The 23,445-nt window shown below is 46.6% G+C and overlaps 4 protein-coding genes and 1 long non-coding RNA gene across 6 annotated transcripts; all 5 read left to right on the forward strand.

The window, feature by feature from the left end:
• Positions 1-393: 393 nt before the first annotated feature.
• On the forward strand, positions 394-8,277 carry LOC100678418 (adhesive plaque matrix protein). Its single transcript, XM_008215155.4, has 6 exons — positions 394-985; positions 1,083-1,906; positions 2,627-3,014; positions 3,211-3,577; positions 6,552-6,689; positions 6,887-8,277. The coding sequence occupies exons 1-6, from the start codon at positions 513-515 to the stop codon at positions 8,084-8,086; spliced, it is 3,390 nt and encodes a 1,129-aa protein (XP_008213377.2). The 5' UTR covers positions 394-512; the 3' UTR covers positions 8,087-8,277.
• A 2,161-nt stretch (positions 8,278-10,438) lies between these two features.
• LOC100679858 (mucin-5AC-like) lies at positions 10,439-16,177 on the forward strand. The gene is made up of 2 exons (XM_016983261.2): positions 10,439-10,673; positions 11,028-16,177. Exons 1-2 carry the CDS (start codon positions 10,455-10,457, stop codon positions 16,029-16,031), a joined length of 5,223 nt encoding a protein of 1,740 aa, XP_016838750.1. The 5' UTR covers positions 10,439-10,454; the 3' UTR covers positions 16,032-16,177.
• A 289-nt stretch (positions 16,178-16,466) lies between these two features.
• LOC100678377 lies at positions 16,467-17,418 on the forward strand. Of its 2 annotated transcripts, none has more exons than XM_003424148.5 (2): positions 16,467-16,627; positions 16,792-17,418. In XM_003424148.5, the coding sequence occupies exon 2, from the start codon at positions 16,810-16,812 to the stop codon at positions 17,191-17,193; it is 384 nt and encodes a 127-aa protein (XP_003424196.1). In that variant the 5' UTR covers positions 16,467-16,627; positions 16,792-16,809; the 3' UTR covers positions 17,194-17,418. The 2 variants fall into 2 exon arrangements, with proteins under 2 accessions (XP_003424196.1, XP_008213374.1); XM_008215152.4 differs by having other exon boundaries at positions 16,477-16,627; positions 16,772-17,418.
• A 669-nt stretch (positions 17,419-18,087) lies between these two features.
• LOC100117195 lies at positions 18,088-20,021 on the forward strand. Its single transcript, XR_512828.4, has 2 exons — positions 18,088-18,763; positions 19,517-20,021. It is a non-coding gene; the product is annotated as an uncharacterized LOC100117195 (long non-coding RNA).
• A 2,124-nt stretch (positions 20,022-22,145) lies between these two features.
• Positions 22,146-23,422, forward strand: LOC100117157. Its single transcript, XM_001602424.4, has 2 exons — positions 22,146-22,858; positions 22,944-23,422. Exons 1-2 carry the CDS (start codon positions 22,604-22,606, stop codon positions 23,262-23,264), a joined length of 576 nt encoding a protein of 191 aa, XP_001602474.2. The 5' UTR covers positions 22,146-22,603; the 3' UTR covers positions 23,265-23,422.
• Positions 23,423-23,445: the final 23 nt, after the last annotated feature.

Raw genomic sequence — 23,445 nt, forward strand, 5'->3', positions numbered from 1 at the left:
CAATTATAAGCAATTTATCGTAGTTTCGACTATCATTCTTTTAAAAATCTACTTCTATTAAATTGAAAAATTCAAACAGTCAAGCTGATTAGAACAAACCAAAATTTCTATATGAGAGAAAAATGAAAAACAAATACTCGTATATTACAAACGAAGCCCATCAGCACTCGGTGCTCTCTGCAATAATGCACGCCGACGTCAAAGAAAAGTTTTTCCGCCTTTCGGCTACTTCCGCCTGCAGAGTCGATCTGAGGAGTCACCGACCGCTGCGCTCGTACTTCATTGCACACATCTCGGTTTACAAGTAGGTTACACGTATTTGGCCTTTCCCAAAACAATCAACCTGGCTGTTGTTCATCCGAAAATCCGTATAAAACGGAGCCGCGACCGTCACACCGAAGGACTCGAGAAGGAGCGCGGCCGGTGATAAGCTTACATGCTGCGCGGAGATCAAGAGAGAAAGAGCGAAGAAACGTGTCGTCGACTGACTTGTCTCAAAGGATAACGCTTCAATGAGGTTGAGTCGGGTAATAGCAGGCCTAGTCCTGCTGGGGTTCGTCCTCTGCAGCGCCTCGGCCTACGAGAAGTGCCCTAACTGTGGTCTCGGCGATGGCGAGGATCCTTGCCACTGTGGCGAGACCGTCGTTAAAGCAGCCAAGCTCCAGAAGCCCGGCTACCTCGCATCACCCGAAGCCATAAACTACGCCCTCAAGTACAACCAGGCCGGAGCTTATGGAGTCTATGGACCAGCGATTCCAGGATACGGAGCACCGGTCGTACCTTACGCAGCACCGGCTTCGGTCTACGGAGTTCCGACTTACTCTCCGGCTTATGGAGCTTCTGCTCCAGCCTACGGCGCTACCAAGCTTCACCTGACCAACGTCCTGGACCCCGAGTCGCGCTACGAGGTCGGAGATGGCGGCAAGACCTACGAAGAGCTGCAGCACCTCTTGTACCGCAAACCAGGAACGCCAGTTGCTCCCCTGTAAGAATCTTTTGCATTTTTTGTTTTTTCACCATTTGTCTTCTATAATTGTTGTACTCATTTATCATTTTATCGCTCTTGATGCGATAAAATCCAGGTTCAAACCCGTCGGTGACCTGTGCCACTCTGACGGTAAGGGCAAGCACTACGGCAGCACTTACGGCAACGCCAAGGGGCCCCAAAAGATCGTAGGAGTCACCCCGGCGTATCCAGGCAAGACTCCCTGCAAATGCCTACCACCTGCGCCGCCAAAAGTATACGGACCACCGCGGACCTACGCTCCATCTTCGCCATACGGCATGTTGTCGCACCACTACACCCACTACGCTCCAGCAGCTCAGCCAGTGTCGAAGCCAGTCTACGGACCAGCTCCTCCAGCTTACCCAGCTCCAAAGCCATACGGACCAGCACCTCCTCCAGCCAGCTACATGCCACCGAAACCATACGCACATCCAGCTGCTCCAGCCTACCCAGCAGCCAAACCAGTCTACGGAGCACCTCCCGCAGCTTACCCAGCCCCAGCCTACCCAGCACCCCAACCAGTCTACGGACCACCTGCTCCAGCCTACCCAGCTCCAAAACCGTACGGACCAACTCCTGCGCCTTACGCGACCCCGAAACCCTACGTACCGCCAGTAGCGTACCCAGCTCCGAAACCATACGCTCCAGCCCAGCCAGCCCCAGCAGCCTACGCACCAGCCAAGCCAGCCTACAGCCCAGCACCTGCAGCATACGCACCGGTAGCCAAGCCGGCAGCCTACCCTGCTCCCCCGACTGTCTACAGCTCGACGAAAACGGCTTACCCATCGGCTGCCCCAGCCTACGCCACGGCTGCACCAGCCTACTCGGCCAAGCCGGCCTACAGCAAGACTGCCTACTCGACTGCATCACACTACGGACACGACGATGACGATAATGAGGGTATGCCTTGGTTTGGATACGTTTATAGCATGCCCCATCCTTATTACTGCCCGCGACGCTTCCTCTACTGATAATCTGCAGCTAATAATCCTGCGCCCGCGTAACGCTTGCGTCTTGGAGCTTTAGATATTAATTATTAACTTAATTTTAAAAGCCTTTTATATCGCTCGTCTAATTATTAGCTTTGCTCTGTTATGGATCTTTTGTTGTATGCATGTACATGATATATTTCTGTTGATTCATGTGTAATCGCTTTTTATACAATAAAATCAAGTGAAGAGAAACATGGAATTGCAACTATTATAGTTGTTGTCATTGTCTGTTGCTGGTACATGATACATCCTGCTATACACTTTCGCTTATTTCTTTTCACATGTAATTTTAACATTTCTCTCGCTTCGTTTTATAACTCGGTGCATATTGAAAAACGTAACGGCCTCATTTTCCCGCCTCGCTGCTGACTTTTTCACAGTCAGCATAATTCTTTCTCGATTGGGTTGTGAAACGCTGCGAGTTTTCATACCAGGACGAATGCCTCTCGAATGCGTAATACGGCAAACTTTTGAACTTGAAAACCGAGCGTCCGTCGGTATAATAATTCGAAAAGATAATTCCAAAATGAATAAACAAACGCAAAGTCTTGTCAAATACACGATCATATTCGCCCTGCTATTACGAGCCAAAGAAAGCATCATGAGAAAAACGGGACTACGTTTACAGCGCTATCCTTCGCCGAGCAAGAGCAGCTGTACAAGGCCCAGCCAACGATCCCAGCCGATCCAGTCTCGATCTCGCTGGCCTACAAGAACTTCCTGCAAACTCCGAGCGCCAAGAAGTACGTTCCCGAGGACAGGCTGGCCTACGGCCATCGCCAACTGCCCGCCGATGGTAGCATCCACAAGGAGATCGCCAACGTGCCCGAGGAGAAGCTGCTCACCGTCGACAAGCCCATAGTCGAGCTGAAGAGCCCAGCCAAGTGCAGTAGCTCGAGCTACGGTGGCTACACCAACCGCTACGCCGACGACGACGGATACGGCGACCTCGAGGCTCTGGAGAGGGAAACCGAGGAGGCCAGCGAACGCGCACGCGGTGCCTACGTGTCTTACAGGTAAGTCCAGAGTCGAATATGACCTGGTTATTTGATAAGACGAGGCGTACCCCTGCATCTATTTTCTAATTCTCTATGCTTTCACGATCAGTCTTGAAATTCCGAGTGAGTGAAAGAGCGTGTGCCTGCATCTGGATTATAGAATATAGTAATAAAATTCTAAGATGGTAACACTTTCCTTCTGACGCGATTCCAGCGACCTCGGCTACGGACCAGTCAGCCCAGTCAAGAACCAGTTCGTCACAAAGACCGCTAACGTACCAAGCTACGCTACCCCAGCCGCCTACGCTGTCCCAGCAGCAGCCGCCTACCCATCAGTACCGAGTGTCCATCTCCCCTGTGGACCCCTGGGCCCAACCGTCCCAGGCTACAAACCCGGAGCAGTGCTCGTGGAGGAGAAACCCGCCAAGGCATGCGTTGAGGACGATCGAGATGGATACCGATACAAGGACGACAGCGAGGAGTACGGAAGCTACAGTAGCGAAGACACTGGCTGCTCCTGCAAGGGAGGAATCATCGAGCGACTCAAGCCTAAATGCAACAAGCACAAGCATGAACGGTATTAGAGAGAAGGGACCGATGAGATACCGAGGCTCACGAGCCCCGGGCGACAGGGGCGAGCACTGGATCGACAACCTGTCCAAAGTCTTGGGTTTGGGATTCAGGATGATCGCCAGGTTCCTCGGAAGCTAAGCGCGTCAGGATCTCCGCGAATGATTGAGGCTGTGCGTGTGTGTTTGAGATGGTGTAAGAGATTGATAATTGAACGAACGAAAGGGTGTACGTGTGTGGGACGAGTGAATGCATGCAGCTGATCGGAGAGAGAGAGAGAGAGAGAGAGAGAGAGAGAGAGGACGTGTAAATAGTTTTTGGAGAACGAGAGCGGATGGAGAGAAAGATAGAGAGAGAATGGGAGATCCGAAAAGTTTAGCAGCCGAGGAATGCGTATTGGAACATCAACGCGAGGTGTATTACAGACGAGAAGATGGAAGTGCGGAGGGAAACGTTTTCCTGTACTGATTGCGAAGCTAGTCTTTTTGTGAACTGAGTATGAAATAAGGAATAAAGCCAAAGCTATTTACATTATAATACGTGTATCACGACGATTCTTGTATTTTCATTTTACCTCTTGCCCCTATATTCATCGCTATACGCTTTCAACTATCAAAGACACGTGTTTTGATTCGAGCACGATTATATTCACAACAAAAACATATACGTTCATTCCCAAAGTATAACAATGCATATTGCAGCCTTGCGCCTGCTCGCCACGAATATAATGTCGCAACGATTTCCCTGCTGCGATGAGTCACACACAGCTTAAACTTAAACATACGTGCGGTGCGCGCATCTCTCGAGCCAAGATTCAACGGTTCCTCGATTACTATATGCGTACGCATGGAAAACTAGAATAAACGAATATGAATTATTCGTTGGCGCAAATAAAAAGCCCGCGATCTTGCTCGATGGCAGAGGCGCTCGCTTAGCTGTCTCGAAGCCAAGATTTACAAGCGAGCTGCGCGGCACTTCCGACTCTAAAGCTCGCTTGTCAGCGGCTCGTAAAAACGTTCGTACTCGCACTTAGTGAAAGCAGAAGAAAAAGACTCGAAATGCCCGTACGTTATATTCCGGAGAGAGAGAGACCATATGGCACTTCAGATAGAAGCCACCCTCACCTACATACACTCTTATGCATTCGTTTTTATATTTTATGAATTTTGTTTGTAATCATAAAAATCGCGCGTTCAAATTTTTTAAAGAATTATTCATTGTAATATATCAAATGTGTCTGTTGCATTGAGCATTATGAAAAGCTTCATAAAAAGCAGTTTTTATACCTTCTCGGAAAATTATGCGTCAGCGCACTACAAAGTATATACTCTGCAAGTTTATTGGCGCTTATTTTTAAAATACTAACCCTTTCGAAAAGGTGCTATATCATAGAAGGCTAAGACATACGAACACATGAGTGCATATATTTCCAAGTGCCTTCATCGTGCATCAACGGAGAGTCGAGAGAGGAGCCCCGGAAAGAATGATATGTGTTGAGCTTAGAGGAAGGCCGGAAGAGGAGCAGGAGGAAGCGCGTGAATTTTTCTTACAAGTTTTGTCGGGCGAGTAGGATATACATCAAGTTTATTGACTTGCATTTTTTCGTATACCCGGAACCGCTTTTTCAAGTATATAGCCACGATCCCAGGGTATACGGATATATGCACTTGATTTTATTTATTTAAATAACTTCAATCGCAATATTTTTCGAAACTGCTATATTGAAACTAAAGACGAACAATAAATGAAAAAACTATTAGATTATTCTAGAAGCTATGACATGAGATAATAAAAATACTCGAAATACATAGAGCTGTTAATTATTGCCTTTAAAGTTATATGTGTGTGTGTGTGATATTTTGATTTTATTGTGCTACAGGCGCAAAAATGATTACACACGATTGGAAGATAATTAAAGTGAATATTCAAGCCAATTTTTATTTGGATGATTAGGAAGCACGTTTGACTAAAATATCGAATCGATTTCTGGTACCAAAGTTGTGTAATATATAGTCTATACTAGCTAAAACTTTAAATAAATAGAGTATTATTATACATTTCGTTTCATAAGTTTGAAGCAACTTATATGTTATGCGTTACTTTTACCGAAAGAAATGAAAACTAGACTGTGATATTTAGACTTCAACGTTATTATGAAATCAAAATAAACCCGCGTTTTAGACGAAAGTAGCAAAAAAAATGGCCAAATTCAGCGATGACTCCGCAAAAAAAACTACATTTTCTGCATAGAATTATTTCCACTCACTTGCGCTTAGACAATATACGAACACAGTTACGCTAAAATAGTCGTAATTTTGTACGTTCTTTAGGATTTTTACCCTGATAAGCGTTGTATTCACACTTGCAAACACATTTGACCAAGAACACTCGCACATTTGGCATCTAAATTTTTATCTCATACAAATGCAACTAACGTGCATACTTCACTTATTCAGAAACAGAAACATTCATAGACTCATACAAATAACACACTCACAAAAAACACTCATTCAGTAAAGGGTCACATGAGTTGTGCTATCGCAGCATCAGAGTTGGCTTTCTTCTGCATAAACCGAAGGCGAAAGAAGTTGGTTGTCTCGTGGAGAGCAAAAGACTGACTGATGAACATTACTTTTTTGACAGCAGTAAAATGATTCTAGATTGAATCATTCCAATTTGTTCACGTTCCATTTATCGATGCACTTGATGCTACGTACTAATCGCTGCATTTGCGAATGAACAGGGAAAATGTGATCCAAAACTGCACCTGATCTGAAGCGCGAAAAGCCAAAGCAATCGAGAAAGACAAACATAAGAAAGTTAGCCCAAACAAGCACCAAGAAGAACGTGCGATAAAGATGCAAAATTTTAAACAGGAAATGCGTGAACATCGTTGAGGTATTCGGGTGATTGCACTCGGTCTGGGGTATTATCAGAAAAGGAAGGGAACACGAGGTATATAAAAAAAGCGCGCAGCAGTGAAAGAGTACGAACAGCAGCGGCATCGGCACCAAGATGTCGTTTGCACTTCGAGGAGTGTGCCTGGCTTTGGCATTGGCCGTATGTAGCGCTCACTACCTTCCGCCTTGCGATGATGAGCTCGAGCTGCCATACAAGATCGAGGTGAGTTGTCACTATGAGTCAAAATAGACGTGCATCAAACAGTTCGAAAAGTCGAAAATCATCGCTTAAAAAACCTATACTTGATAAATTTCACAATTGATGATGAAGTATCATTTTTTTACTCTAAAGCATCTCACGAATCGCCTATAAAATTACATCTTTTAAATCATTGTTTATAAACTATGATGATCTTTTAGCTCCCAGCGGCGAGACCAGCGTATTCACCAGTCTACGCTGTCGTCCCAGCACCACAACCACCACCACCACCACCAGCATACGATGACTGCGACGAGATAGTGTTGGTGCCAGGCAAACCAGCCCCACCAGCTTACGCTCCACCGCCACCGGTTTACGCACCGCCACCACCGCCACCGGCTTACGCACCACCGCCACCGCCACCAGCGTACGCTCCACCGCCACCACCGGCTTACGCTCCACCGCCACCACCGCCACCTCCACCACCACCACCGTCTTACGGCCCACCACCGCCACCAGCTTACGGCCCACCACCACCGCCACCACCGCCACCACCACCGCCAGCTTACGGCCCACCACCGCCACCAGCTTACGGACCACCACCACCGCCACCGCCGCCACCACCACCACCGGCTTACGGCCCACCACCACCACCAGCTTACGGACCACCACCACCGCCACCGCCGCCACCACCACCACCGGCTTACGGCCCACCACCGCCACCAGCTTACGGACCACCACCACCGCCACCGCCGCCACCACCACCACCGGCTTACGGCCCACCACCGCCACCAGCTTACGGCCCACCACCACCGCCACCGCCGCCACCACCACCACCAGCTTACAGCCCACCACCACCGCCACCGCCGCCACCACCACCAGCGGCTTACGGCCCACCACCGCCACCAGCTTATGGCCCACCACCACCGCCACCGCCGCCACCACCACCAGCGGCTTACGGCCCACCACCGCCACCAGCTTATGGCCCACCACCACCGCCACCGCCGCCACCACCACCAGCGGCTTATGGCCCACCACCGCCACCAGCTTACGGACCACCACCACCGCCACCGCCGCCACCACCACCACCAGCTTACAGCCCACCACCGCCACCAGCTTATGGTCCCCCACCTCCACCTCCACCACCAGCTTACGCACCACCACCGCCACCAGCTTATGGCCCACCAGCTCCACCACCGCCACCACCTCCACCTCCAGCATACGCTCCCCCACCACCACCACCAGCTTATGCACCACCCCCACCACCTCCGGCGTACGCCCCACCCCCACCACCCCCGAAGTACTCGCCAGCTCCAATTGTCGTGTACGGACCACCAGCCCCACCTCCACCTCCACCAGCACCAAAGCGCAAGCTGTGCAAAATCCACGTTTCCACTGAGTGCGATTGCAAAAAATATTGAGGAATCCTTATAGAATGGCAAGGCGTTAGTCATTGCAAACCTATTTATTGAATCCCAGTTCCGCCCTGTTTATACCCGAACATTCCAAAATGAAATTATATTTTGAATTTATTTCAAAAGAAATGCTATTTTTTGAAAAAAAGCAATTTTATTAAAAAAGCCCTTTCAAATAAATTGAATGATGAACATTATACCTTTTTCTCACTTTATTTACCCTGCACCTACAATAATATAATTAGTAAGAATAAATATGTATCAATTTAATCGTAGAAGCACCAATTGATAAAGTACCATTCAAATTAGGAATTTCAATCAATAAGCCAGGTCAAATTATCAATAAGTTTGAACAAATTACAGGCAGCAATATATTAATTTCGGTATTGTCCAAACTAAAGATCATATTAATACACTGTAGTAAGTTAAGTATATGAATCATGTTAATAGAAGAATCCTGGAAGACGAATTGTAGCAAAATTATAGGCAAAGCAAGAAATAAAGGTTTCGCAAATATGGGTAATAAATGTAGACCAGGGTTAGAAGGTACAAAGAGCTGAATACGACATTTCGAATCTATGATGAAAATTGAAAGTTACAAGAGCAACCGTATTCTATAATAGCTCGTATAAGTGGTAGGAAATAATCATGAGTTCTGGACTGTTTATCGAATAATGCGCCCCATGGGTTTCGATATGTTGGCGTCATCAGTTTTGTTGCAAGGTGACGAACTTTTATAGTAGACAATGCCCAGGTGCTCAGCGTAAGCAAATATCGACTGTAGATAGTGCTGTTGTGAGTTCTAATCGAAGATGTCAAGAACGTTATCTGAGTTTTTTGTAGGTAATGTTCAGAAGTTGTCATCGTACAAAATTCTGTGAGCAACCCAGCTCACACTGCGAAAGAGTTAGGGCAGGCAGACCCGAATATTTAATAAAATAATTTTGTCTCTCGAGTCTACATGGAACTAACGAATGAATAATAAATACAATAAATAAGTAAATAATAAATCTTTGAATTACGATAAAAAAAAGATGTCTGGAAAAAATGACTAATTTGCGGTAAAAAGAATTTAGACTATATCAATATATTAGTGTATATCAACTATATCTGTACGCTGATTTTCTAATCAACAATAAAATTTAATTTTGGCCTTATTTTATATAAATCAGTTAATAGAATATTCAACGCATTAACCGTATTCGAACTAGCTAAACGCATGAAATAATTTGATCTCTTCAAATTTATTTTCAGAAATGTAATTTTAGAAACATGTACATTCATGATAAATGTTTATTATAGGCGTTTCATACACTTAAAAGTTCTGTTTTCTCTTTTTCGTGCGGAACCACCCTAGTAGAAATTTTCCCAACCAAAATGGCCAATACACCATCAGGGCATCAGATTGAATTATCCATTTTGTTGTCTTATTTATATTGGAAGATCAGTGCAAAGAATACATTTTCGTGGCATATACACCATTTAATTTTAGTCGATGATTCATGTAAATAACACACGACAGGTTATCAAAGTTGGTCATCCGTGTTAGAGCTTGAGTTTCTATAATATAAGATCAAGGCAAGTTTTTACTGCTAGCTTAAAATGTAGTGCATCCATAAATAACCAAGTTTTATATATTTCTCGCGTTTCATCTATAATTGGCATCTACTTTCACATTTGAGTCCGTTTTCAAGTCGTACACGTAATAAACAGACTCGACATTCGTAAGCGTCGCTTTTTTCATATTTACCATTTGACTAAAGCTATTTTCATCCCGATGAATATGCAAAGAATCTTTGCAAAGTAAATCATGAAAATGTATTGCTGAATTCGAATCTCGCTCATTTCGAAATGTTGGACTTGACCTAATTTTCCAATTCTTGTTGTGTGCAAACAGCGATTGTGATACACCTGCGATTACTCGTGCTCGCGTGGTCTCTTGAACAATTCAAAAGACGAGTATTAAAAAAATGTATATGATAATCTATGCCGGGCAACGCAAAGATCAAGCTGAACGAAAGAACCTATTGAAATATTTGTAAGAACGCGAGCTCTCAAATTATCCACACATCGGTATCAACTATAATTCTGATATTCGTGTCATGTTTTGATCAACGCTGATAAGTTTAATATTGCGGAAGAAAGCGAGACGAGAAGCCGTGAACTTTAATCCGACAAAAATGTATGCGTTGATAGCAAGCGCAATCCAGATGCTATCAGGCATACGATCGTAATATTATCACGATCATCAGGGCCCAATGTTGTCGGACGGTCGCACGTTCGCGTGACATATCTGCCTTCTATCTCAAACTGCGAGAAGCATATAAAAGGCAAATGAGCTTTTTTCGCAACACAAGTTTCCCTCAGCTCAACGATGAGGAGTTTTAACTCATCGCGGGCCCTCGGGCTCGCCACAATTCTCGTCTTATCAACGTGGCTCGTCTGTAGTCACGCATACCCGGACGGCAGATCCAATAGCCATCCGGAGGATCATCTCGTTGAGAAAAGAGAATCAAGTGCAGCCATCAGTGAGAAGGATGAGCCACTTGCACAGGCCGCGGCGGCCCTGCCAGCATCAGCTGCAAAAAGACACGTAAGCAATCCTGTGAGAAATTTCGAATTGCTAGAGACGAGAAAAAGTCGTGACGCTTCTTCGATCGATGACGATTCTGACGAGGAAGAGCAAAATCTTTCAAAATTTGACATGAAACTGCTCGACGATCTCCCGGACAAACTCGATCAGCCGGTCGAAGAAGAGAAACAAATTAGTGATACGAAAACGGCCCTGCCCCAAGACGCTAACGATATCATGGACCTTCTTACGAGATTACAAAGCGCGTTGTACAGTTCGGAATTTTGGAACGCCGTGGCGCAGCGCTTAACGCAAGCCGCCCTGCCCGAGGCTTTACGATCATTTTTTGGACTTGCACCGTCTGATGTTTTGCAGATCGACGATAGCGCAGCGAGACAGACGAGACAGACGCCGTGGCCGACGTCAGAGCCCGCGACGACGGTCTCATCCGTTAGTCAGATAATTCAGCAGTTCATGCCGGCCACCGCAACCCCAGCTCAGCAAGCGGAAATGAGCAGATGCGTCGACGACGCCACCACCGAGCTCCAGAATCTTCTCGGCCAGTTCAGAACTGCCGCGAGCAACATACGCGACGGCCTGTCCTTGTCTACCAACTGCCAGAACGCAGCACCCGCTGGATGTCAGAACGCCGGTATCCTGCAGAGTGCGCCGGTCCTCATTCAAAGCATCATCGAGAACCCGGAGCAGATCACCCAGATTCCGGACTTGATCCAGTCGTCCGTGCCCTCGGCGCAGATGACCTGCACGCTGGACAAGCTCAGAAACTCCCTGCAGAAGATCTTCGGGCTGCTGCAGGAATACGAGGACGAGGACTCCGACGACGAGGAGGAGGGCAGTGGCAAGAAACTGAAGAAGATCAACAAGCACTTGGAGTGTTGGAAGTCGAAGAAGTCGAAGAAGTACGGATCGCGCAACAACAATCAGAACAAGAAGTCCAACCGACCGAACACCGTCATCTTGACCATACCCACCCCCGTGGCCGTGTCGTCTCCTGCTCCAGCGCCGGCGTATCAGCCGGCACCACCGCCAGTGTATCAGCCGGCTCCGGCACCCGCGCCAGTGCAGTATCAACCTGCTCCACCACCGTGTCTGGCTCCCGCCCCGGCACCAGTTCTAGCTCCAGCTCCAGTGCCGATCAGGGCTCCAGCGCCAATCATAGCTCCAGCGCCGATCCTAGCTCCGGCCCCAACTTACTCGGACTTGAGTTACAACAGCTACTCGAACAACGTGGCTTACCCCAGTCCAGTCTATTCGGCTAGTTATCCAGTGACAAGTCCCACTTACTCAAGCGTCACTAATTACCCCAGCAAAGATGCCTACCCGAGCAACTCTGCTTACGCGAGCAATAATGCTTATTCGAGCAGCAACGCTTACGCAAACTACCCCAGCTATTCGTCTTACAACGGATACTCTAGCTACCCAAGCTACTTCGAGTACTCGAGCTCGCCAGCGACTGCAACGTCTGGACCGTCCGTTATTAGCTCACCATCCGGAGCTAATGCCGCGGTAACGGCCACCCAAGTCACTCAAGCGCAATCCGTGCCATTCAGAGAAGAGATCAAGACCATCACGACGCCCAATACTCTAGTTTCACCTTCAGCTCCAGGCGCGACAGTGACCCAAGTAACTAGTGCACCAGTTCAGTATTCGCAAAGCCCGCAAATGAGGTACTCCTATCCGACAGCTGTGGAAACGTACCAGAAAGCAGAACCGTGCCCGTGCTCGGCCCAGCAGCCTACGAGAACGACTGTGATTGTGAAGGAACCGTTGAGCGCTCCACCACAGAAGATGGAATCGTGCTCCGAGACATATGCTCAGCCCGCTCCACCAGTGCCATGTCCGTCTTACTACCCCACGGTGCAAAGCCAGCAGTATTCGGCTCCAGCCCCGGTTAAATCCGACTGTGGATGCAAGCAGGCTCCACCACCGCCGCCACCTCCACCGGCAGAAACACCCTGCCCGTACCACCAGTCGAACAATGCTGAATCTCAGAAGAAGGGAAAGGGCCAGAAGTTTGGTAAATTGTTGAGCCCTCGTCATATAACCGAAAGGTCATATGGAACCGAGTGCCCGCCATGCCCATATTTGGCACAGATAAATATAAATGGCCAATCGAGCGTGCTTACACCACAAGTCGTCGGCCAGGTCACCTCTGTTGCCACACCAGCTGCGGTGAATGATGTGCAAAGTGCCCAAGGACAAGTAACGGCGACGAGCACCAGCAGTGGCTACGCGAGCCAGCCGATTGCGCCAGCTGTTTCTGGACAGCAAGTAACCAATGCAGGAGCTGCACCTATTTCGGGACAACAAGTAACGGTAACCAACACCGAAGGTACGTACGCGAGCGAACCGTTTGGTTCGGCTGGTTCAACTGTCACCGACGCTGCGATTTCGTCGGTTTCTGCAACGCCTGTGAATCCGTCTGCAGCTGTTCAGGCTAATATTCCTAGTGGATATTCTGCTTCGTATCAAAGCCCAACTGGATACTCGAACAGCCCAGCGCAAGTTACTTATACAACTCCGCAGCAGTCGTATTCGAACGCGCCATCGCAAGTAGCATACTCTCAAACTGGCTATTCTACTCAACAAAATGCGTACCCTAGCGAACCGGATAGTGATGAATCAGAAGATGAAGCATCGACAACTCCGCCACCACCACCACAAACAAATTATGCCTATGACTACTCTAAAACGAGCCAGTCCACTCCACCGGCCGCATCACCACCGCCGCCACCGTCAAGCCATGCAGGCGCACCGTCTACATCGGCACAGACGAATTATGCCTACGATTACTCTGTCACTAGCCAGTCTGCTCCACCGGCCGCACCACCACCGCCGCCACCGCCAAGCCATGCAGGCGCACCGTCTACATCGACACAGACGAATTATGCCTATGATTACTCTGTCACAAGCCAGTCAGCTCCACCGGCCGCACCACCATCACCGCCGCCGCCACCGACCGCATACCAATACGCTCCTCCAGCAGCACATGGACACTACTCCCAAGCCCACCATGAATCGCCTCTCGGTGTGATCGGAGACTTGGCTGCTGGAGCCATCGACGCTGTATCCGGAGTCTCTTCTTTAAGCCAATCGAATTCTCCGAACGGAGAATCGCCTCTTGGTGTGATCGGAGACTTGGCTGCTGGAGCCATCGACGCTGTCTCCGGAGTCTCATCTCTGAGCCAGTCCAACTCTCCAGACGGTGAATCTCCTCTGGGTGTAATCGGTGACTTCGCTATTGGAGCTATCGACGCTCTATCCGGAGTCTCATCTCTGAGCCAATCCAATTCTCCTGACGGCGAGTCGCCTCTGGGCGTGCTCAGAGATTTGGCTACTGGAACCATCGATGCTTTATCCGGAGTCTCATCTCTGAGCCAGTCGAACTCTCCAAGCTATCCACCTTCACCTCCACCACAAACGAACTATGCCTATGATTATTCTTCATCAAGCTACTCGGGTTCTCCAGTACCGCCACCTCCACCACCAACATACCAATACGCTCCTCCTGCCACCAATGGATATAACCCCCATGCCCATCATGAATCACCTCTTGGTGTGATCGGAGACTTGGCTGCTGGAGCCATCGACGCTGTTTCCGGTGTCTCATCTCTGAGCCAATCCAACTCTCCAGACGGTGAATCTCCTCTGGGCGTACTCGGAGATTTGGCTGCTGGAGCCATCGACGCTTTATCCGGAGTCTCATCTCTGAGCCAGTCGAACTCTCCAGACGGCGAATCGCCTTTGAGCGTGCTTGGAGATTTGGCTGCTGGAGCCATCGACGCTGTATCCGGAGTCTCATCTCTGAGCCAATCGAACTCTCCAAACGGTGAGTCGCCTTTGGGCGTACTCGGAGATTTGGCTGCTGGAGCCATCGACGCTGTATCCGGAGTCTCATCCCTGAGCCGCTCTGACTCTCCAAATGGAGAATCTTCGCTTGGCGTTATTGGAGACTTGGCTGCTGGAGCCATCGACGCTGTGTCCGGTATTTCGACACTGAGTCACCCGGGCCCACAAAATGGTGAGTCTCCTCTGGGTGTCATCGGCGACTTGGCAGGAGGCCTCATCGACGCCATCGGTGGAGCTTCCTCGTTGAGTTCCCCAAGTGGTCCTAACGGCGAGTCACCACTTGGACATCTCGGTGATGCTGCCGCTGGAATCATAGATGCCCTTTCCGGCGTTTCGTCATTGAGTCATCCTGACTCGCAGACCGGCGAGTCTCCTCTGGGTAGACTCGGTGATTTGGCCGCTGGATTGGTCGATGCCATCGGTGGAGCTTCTTCGTTGAGCTCTCCGGATTCAGCTAACGGCGAGTCCCCACTTGGTCATCTTGGTGACGCTGCGGCTGGAATCATCGACGCTATCTCTGGTGTCTCGTCTTTGAGTCGCCCAGACTCTCAGACCGGAGAGTCCGCTTTGGGTACGCTTGGCGACATAGCAGCAGGAATCGTCGACGCAATGGGTGGTACATCTTCCCTGATCCAGCATGCTTCAGCCGGTTCAGGATCGGCGCCAGCATCGCCAGCATCGCCAGCATCGTCCAGCCAGCCTTGCGACAACAACAAGCACCCACTGCACGGACTCGGCAGCGCTCTTGCTGATTCCGTTGCATCTGCAGCCTCTCTCTTGAATTCTCACATTCAGCAAAGACAGCAGCAACAGCAAAACGGATATCTACAAGCTCCAGTCCCCGACCTGGCAGCTCCAGTAGAGAACGTTATTAACAGCGCAACTTCTACCCTCGTCGATACCGTAGGATCAGTCGCATCGTCGATCGTCCCTCAAGCTCCCGCCCTTACTCAGAGCAACGCCGACGCTGCCTCTTCCATAGCCAACTCAGTCTCATCAATGGTGAACTCAGCAGCATCAGTCGCCAACACGCTCTCCTCGGCTATCTCGCAGTTGGCTGCACAGAACGCCCAGAAGCCTGAACCAGCCCAACCCGTTTACAACGTCGCACCTGCCAGCCCCGTGACATTCGTCTCCTCTCAGCCCACGATCATCCCGTCGGCTCCCGCTGCTTCCTTGCCGTCCAGCGTTTACCTTTACAGACCTACCTCGAACCAGGGTAGCGCACAGATTGCTCTGACCCTGCCACGCGAGAAGATTTCCGCGGCTGTCAGCGGTGGCATCTTGTTACCCGGTGACCTGATCACAATCGCTCTCAACAACCAGGCAGCGCTGGCCGGAAAGGTTTTGGATTACGCCAGTCCCATCACATTTGGCTTGATCAACAACAACAACTACCAACCCTCGCCGATCCAGGGAAGCCACGTGTGGAGCATTTCCAGTAACGATTGCCGAGACCGAGAACTGCAGAGCGTGCTCGACCAACTTTCGAGACGCGTTATCTACTGATTTATTTAAATGATTTTCTTCAGATAAGTTTACGAGTATGATCTACGTGCGAATGTACATATGTATTTATTTAGTTGTAAGCTATTTATTAATTTAACCGATTGTAAGTGATGTAACGATAAAATAAACTTTTGTATAAAAATTAATATTCCACATGTTCTACAACACATTTTCCCATCCCTGAGCGACAATAATGCACTTGTCATCAAAACACATTGCTGTAAAAAAAATGTAGAGTCTCGAGAGCTTCAGAGCATAATACATATCCAGTATTCAAAATAAAGATTACATTATACATTCGTTCGCGCTTCAAAGCCTGTCCATCGAATATGGGTCAGTAAACATCGAGTTCGTTAAACGCAAGCTTCGCAAAATCGACAGCCGCGTAATGTACGAAACGCAAATGAGTCCTGCGGTGAAAGAATGCGCTGAGTCCGTATACAAAACGCGCTCTCGGTATGGTCTAGACTCCAAAGAAACGCGCATCGGCCCACCTCGATCGCATCATTAGCTCGGCAAGCTTTCGCTGCGCTCGATCGTTTAACAACTCGCATACTCGGAAAGGCCTGTGTCAACGATTATTCTTAATTGTTTAGGTAAACATTTCTTCTATTTACTCTCTCTCTCTCTCTCTCTCTCTCTTTATCGTAACAAACATACTCGATTCTTCGATCGACAAATTTTTGCTTCTCAAGCATGATTTTTCCTTTCGAATTTCGTTCGACACCTAATGAAAGCAGGAGTTCTTCTCTTCTTCTAGATTCCAACTAGAGCCAAAATGATTTGCTACGTGAGAACGATAGTAGCGATACTACTGCTGATCAATCTATGCCAGGCCAACTCGATCCCCAACGCCGCCTCGTCGATGTCCTTGATGTCAGCCGAAGCCGAGGATCTGAGCTCGATCGAGATACCGGTCCGTAAACAGCGCAGCGGACAGCCCCAGCATCGGCCGATCGTCGAGCTGGTCCTCGGTGTCCTGGACACCTTCCACTCGTCGGCCAAATCTGAGCTCAACCGAATCAAGGCCAGACACGCCCGAGCTAATCAGGCCTACGAAGCTGCTATGGCCATGATGAGCACCACCGAGACGCCAAAGTCCCTCTTCCAGAAGTTCCTACCGCCCACTCCGAGGAAGCGACTCGTTACGCCGAGGATTTGATCGGCATTCGCGTTTCGTACACGCGGATTGTTTTTAGCGTTACGTAAGCTTAACGTGAGAATAGCTTGTGTACGGCTATTGTATCGTGTGAGATACTTTTTTTGCGTGTTATGCATATGCGATGCTTTGTAAGAGTTGACGATTTTTTATAATACCTGCTTCGTTTACTGTAATATGATATTTATACTTTTTTATAGAAAAAAAAATACAATAAACTAATCACAATTGTAATCCTGTATATGTATCATTTCAAAGTAAGATTCATCCCGATCCACTATACATAATACTAGAAGCAGAAAAGAATACTCGAACTAAGAAGTTACATCGACCGCAAGCAGACGCTGCAAAGACGATGGACACTAGAGGATTTCCGCAATCGTAACTGCAATGCATCGCGTTTAATGGACAAAAACGATCTCTCGCGTGCAAATTCAAATTTGCGCAATGGTTACTCAACAATTAAATTTGCATACACGAGACTCGCGCTATTCGCATCGAAGCAAATAATGTGTGTTTCATTTTTTACGATACCATAAAAAACATAAATAATCGTCTTTATTAAAAAAAAATTATTTAAAAAATCGCTAGAGCGCGCAAACTGATAAAATCCATGTGTGCGCCGGACAAATGAAATTTAATGTAATTCACGAGGCTAAATAAGAGTTGGCCAGTGACAGCAGTACACGCGATGGCACAATGCACACACACACACACATTGGCGTTATATCTTGGTGAGTCATCCGTCCAGTCAAAGGTTTCTAGAGTAGAGTAAACATTGCCGAGAGAGATCCATGAGAACGCCTGAATCACGTGGACAATCGAACAAAAAGCAGCTTTTCTCGTGGCAATTAGCATTTTTTTATGATGTAGTCTTCACTCGAATCTCCGCATCGTATAGGTACTTATTCAACGCAGCGGACGCACGCAGAGAATCTCCTTGGCTATTGTTGAGTAATTTTTTGAGAAAAAAAAACTCGTCAAGACTAAAACGCGCGCGCGGAGCAAACATGGGAAAATCGGCTCCGCTTCCGCGTATCTTTCCAGCAGCTGATGATATGCTGCTTTATGGTCGACATATTCCGTTCTTTTTCGAATGCAAGCATAGGGTCTAAAACAAAATCGTCAACGATGTAAAATCATGATGATCAAAAAATGAGATTAACGCTTAAAAAATAATGGCGAACATAGGGAAGCACTGAAAAACCTATCAATGCGGAATACGTGATAAAATGAATAGAGAGTCTCGTTATATGTGGGTATAACACATAGATAATAGTATAGAGCATCGGAGAGTAGGGGCGGAAGCAGCGTCGAGTGAGCGCTTCAAGCTCGCGACCTCCGACCTCCTATGTGTGCCTTGTATACGTGTATCTCCTCTTTATCGCTGATATTGCGACTACGCGCTGCACGACTGGCCGAAGCTCAGTTCGCCACGATCTATCGTAGCTCACGCAACTAAAGCAGTAATTCTCTTGCCGAATCTCCTTTGTCCGTACAATTTGATTACTTCAGGATGGCGCGTTACTTGATCGTTGCTCTCTTCGTCGTCCTCGTTGTCTGCCTTGTGCAGGTAAGTTTGAAACTTTTAATTTCGCCACATCAATACACTAATATTTTTTGGCTAGCGTAATATACCCAGTGGATTATCATTGTCGACTATGCTTGCTTTTTTCTCGGGATAATATCTAAGTTAGTTTTTTCCAGACAATCGACTAATAAAAACAGTAACTTGACCCATTTTTATCGTAAAATGACGGAAAAATCTGAATTAATTGTTCTGTTTGTCGATATAGACAAGGCTGATATTGCCATTGTTTTTAAAAATAAAAATATACACAAAAAAAGAATTATTTTTGACAAGCATATCGCGTGTTACAAAAAGATTTTACGAGCAAACGTTTGTTTTACAATCCGCTATTCTGTGAATGCCTTAATGCTAACATACGTCCAAGTGCCAATTAAATTTGAAATACTAACCGATGATACCATCGCTAAAAGATTGAAAACGTACAATTTTCTGCACTGAATAATAAAGTTTTGACGCTTAGAATTTTATACGGTCAAAAAAAAAATGCTGCTCAACGAATAATAAAACGTACTAACAGTTGTTCTTTGAAGAAAAAAAACCAACACGTTGCTGTTACGTAAAGTCAACATAAACTAACACGACTTTTAAACGTTTCTGCAAATCAAACATGAGATTTAATCACTATTTAAAAGCTTTCTTTCGCATTTATGTATCTTCTTAATTTAAACATTCTATCATTGTTATTTCAACATTAGAACAATTTCTCACTAATAAATCACGCTTGTCTGCAATCAGGCCAACTCAGCCCCAGTGCAGGAGATAACCACCGCCAACTCGATCGAAGATGCCCTGAAGACAGCCGGAGACAGCCTCTCCAAAGCCTTCAACGACGCCAAGCCCAAACTCGACGAGCTCCTCGCCAAGGGACAGGAATTCTTCGACAGCGTCGGAAAGAAGATCTCCGAGGAGGCCAGCAAAATAATCCCCAAGAACGAAGAGAAGGCCTCGGCATAAATCACGAGCGATAGAGACTTTGTTTTTATCTGCGTTTCTTTTCTTTTTTTTATTCTCATTTTGATAATGCAATGCAATTATGTTGCTAATAGAACGACGCAGAAAATTGTAGATAAGTCTTGCCCTCGAGATACTTCGACGTACGATGTGCTTTTGTAATTATGCAGATTTATATATTTTCAATTGGAATCTCGCGAAAACGTTTTTTTTTTCTATTTTTCTACTTTTAGAACGCATAGTTGATTACCGCTGTATGAAACAACAATAAAAACGACACTATCCCCAAGTCTTGATTCTCTACTTTTTTCAAACTATATACTCTCAAACAGATCGTTCGAATTTACGCAAGTTATAGTAACATTGCATAACAGCTTCGACGGCCGATAAGCCTCCCATATATATATATATATTTTTTTTTATGAAGACGATAACAAATATAATTTAAAGCAAAAAAGAAGTATGTTTGTCAGTCGGAAGGTCCGCCGGCCGCCAAGGCTCCGCAGCTGGATACAAGATAAGGCTTACGTGTTCGGTTCAAAGTTCCAGCGTAGTAAACGTGGTGGAGGCGACGAAGAATGCACTCAGGGCGCATCTCGCTTGAAAACGGGACCATAAACGCACGAGATGCTTTCTTATCTGCGTGAAAGGTCGGAGTTTCTTTTAAAAGCTTTTTTCACTGGCTTTTCCAGCTAGCGTGACGAGTTCGTGGATAACGACGTTTGTTTTTATACTCGCTTACGAGAGAGGCTCGATAAATAACGAGCAATTATTCTTGTTTAAGTGGAATAAATAATAAATGTTGGCGAAAATTAGGCCGACTATTAATTACTATGGGTTATTTTGCACCTAAATTCGGGAGAACATTTTTATTGCTGCTAGAAGTTTAATGAAATGATTCGATTCTATAATACACGAGAGACCAGTGCGATAAACGTAATATGAATTTATAATCGAGTTACAAAATATATGACTAAACGGACAGACGGCTAAAACGTCCTAAGCTGATAAATTCGGCTAAGTGATGGCCTTTAATGACCTCTCGGAGATTGCCACGATTCGCGCGTGAGTCTTATTGAGGAAAAAAATCTGCTTTTATTTTTCAGCTGAAAATCTGTTTAATTTTATGTACAAGCCATATTATTATGCATAAGCATTATATTAAAAATTTTAGCAAATAAAGAATGCAATAATAGTGCAAGTGTATACAATTAGATACCGACAAAGAGTTCATATATTGCTGAGATAAAACCAGATGCATCGCAACGACACTGTATTTAATTAATATATTTACCTACATAATTGCATCTGATGCCGAGATGGTATAATTTCTGGAGCACAAGTATAGCGTGCACGCGACGAGTTTCATAATGCCTGAAAAAATCTTATCCAAGGAAAACTTTTCCACTGTTTTAAATATCGGCTTTGCTCTGCGTAAATATACGAATGCACGTATACTTACAAAAGTGTAATCTACAATAACCAAAAATGCCTAATAATATTATCGAACATATTATGAGACGCTGATGAAGATGTCTCAATCAACAGCGCAAACACACGCGCCAAAAGAATTCGCTAATCCAATTGAAAGTCAATCGACATAACGGTGTATACTAATTCGTCTCGAATCTCGTTTCGAGATAAACCTGTCTACAATAGTTTCTTTCAAATAAACTATTCACAAAGGCTGTTTATTTGTCAGAAGAAATCGTGCCTTTGTTAACTCGATACGCGTAATGAAAATGATCCACATGTACTACATAACAATGAAGAGTACAGTTTCAATTGAATTATTGGAACACGTACTATATATTATAATGAAGTGTCAATAACGCGTGAATGAATAACCGGTATCCGGCTGTCCACTGTATCATTCGCGTGATACGTATGTGTTCTTATACGCTTTATTCAGAGGCCAATAACCGATCCAGGCCGTAATTTTTGTATTTAAAATTTTCTGCTCCAAGAAATAGAACTAAGTATTTTTCATTTTTTTATCTCATTCTCTTTTAAAATCGTAAATTTTTACGAAACCACAGCGCGCTCTCGAAATTTCTAAAAGTCTATATATAATAAGCGCAACTGCAGTCTAAGCAATAGATAAGCGCTGAACCAACATGTTGGGCTAGTTGGAACCACTTTCGTCTATCTCAGAATTAGAGCAAGGATTAACTAGATGTTTGCGCAATTGACTCACTTGAAAATTTTAAGCTCGAAGAAGAAATTAAAAATCAGCTCGTAACAAAGCGCATAAACTTGACCAAGGCGATTCGGCCCGATACATATCATAACAACGATTCCAGACGATTTCATCACGATCGCGCCAAATTGTAATCTAAACAAGTACGCTTCTCGGTTAAACGATAAAACGAAGCTAAAACTGTTCTACACACAGCTCTGCCTCGTACCGAGTTTCCAGGAATCAGACACCGGAAAAATTACACGCGAAAGGAAGATTGCACGATACGCGAAGGATCATTACGAGCGGAAACGATCGCGATGAACTAGCCGAGAAAAATCGTTATACTAGAGCCGGAAAGTTTTTCGAGTCTACGCGAGCCGATAAGGAGATGGAAGGCAAAGGTCCGTAGGAAAATAACAACACAAAGAGGGCCGGAATTTTTGAAAGCGGGTCCGTCCTCTCCTCGAGCGATGCCGCAGCTAGAAGAGTATATATATAGCTGCCATATACGAGAAAGCTCAGCAGCGCGCAGACGCGCTCCCGAGAGATAAACGGCACTTTGCCCCGGCGGCGGCGGCGGCTTGGGCTTGATAAGCAGTTTCCTATAAATAGAGAGAGCCGAGAGCGAGTCTACGTCAGTTTGTAATTCGCCTCTAACGAAGCCACAGACAGTACAAAGCTAGCTCGACATGATGAAGTGCGTTATTTTCGTGACTCTGCTGGCCTGCGCCTGGGCCGCCCCCAAGGAGGCCGACACGGCCACCCAGCCGATCCAGCTGTCCGAGCTGATCAGCAACGCCCAGAAGAACATCAACGATCTGGCGGCCAACATCAAGACCCAGCTGAACATCCCCGACCAGGAGACCGTCGTCAACACCATCAAGAACCAGAGCAGCACCTTCGTCAACAACGTCCAGAGTTACATCAGCAGCGTCTCCGAGGACGTGAGTCCATCCCTCGATTTTTTAAAATTACTTTCCAACTTTCCAAGCTATCGCGACGAATCTAATAATTCGAATTTACGCCCAGGTCAAGAACAAGACCCCCGAGCTGGAGAAGCTCTGGACCGACGTTAAGAGCAAGCTGACCAAGGTCGTCGAGGACATCAACGCCAGCGTGCCCAACGCCAAGGAGTCGGCCGAGCAGCTGCAGAAGCAGTTCCAGGAAGGTGTCCAGACCCTCGTCAAGGAGTCCAACACCATCGCCGAGTCGTTCAAGCAGAACTCCGGCACCGTCAAGGAGGAGATCGCCGGCTTCACCAAGAAGGCCGTCGACATCGCCGTCGAGGCGACCCACAACCTCAACGAGCAGCTCAAGAACGTAGCAGCCGCCGCCGAGAAGAAGGAATAATTCTGACTGACACTGCATTCTTTTTGTAATTTCTCATCGCCGCCTCGCTTCTATTTTTCTCATTTAACAACAATCTAAGATACGAACGACATACGATATGCGCTTGTAAAAGAGAATCGATCTGCAATAATAAACGACGACTGACGTTATTTTTTTAAGCGCGATCGTTTCGCTTTTCTCC

The sequence above is a fragment of the Nasonia vitripennis genome, chromosome 3, assembly GCF_009193385.2.
Source record: "Nasonia vitripennis strain AsymCx chromosome 3, Nvit_psr_1.1, whole genome shotgun sequence".
Taxonomy (NCBI): Eukaryota; Metazoa; Arthropoda; class Insecta; order Hymenoptera; family Pteromalidae; genus Nasonia; species Nasonia vitripennis.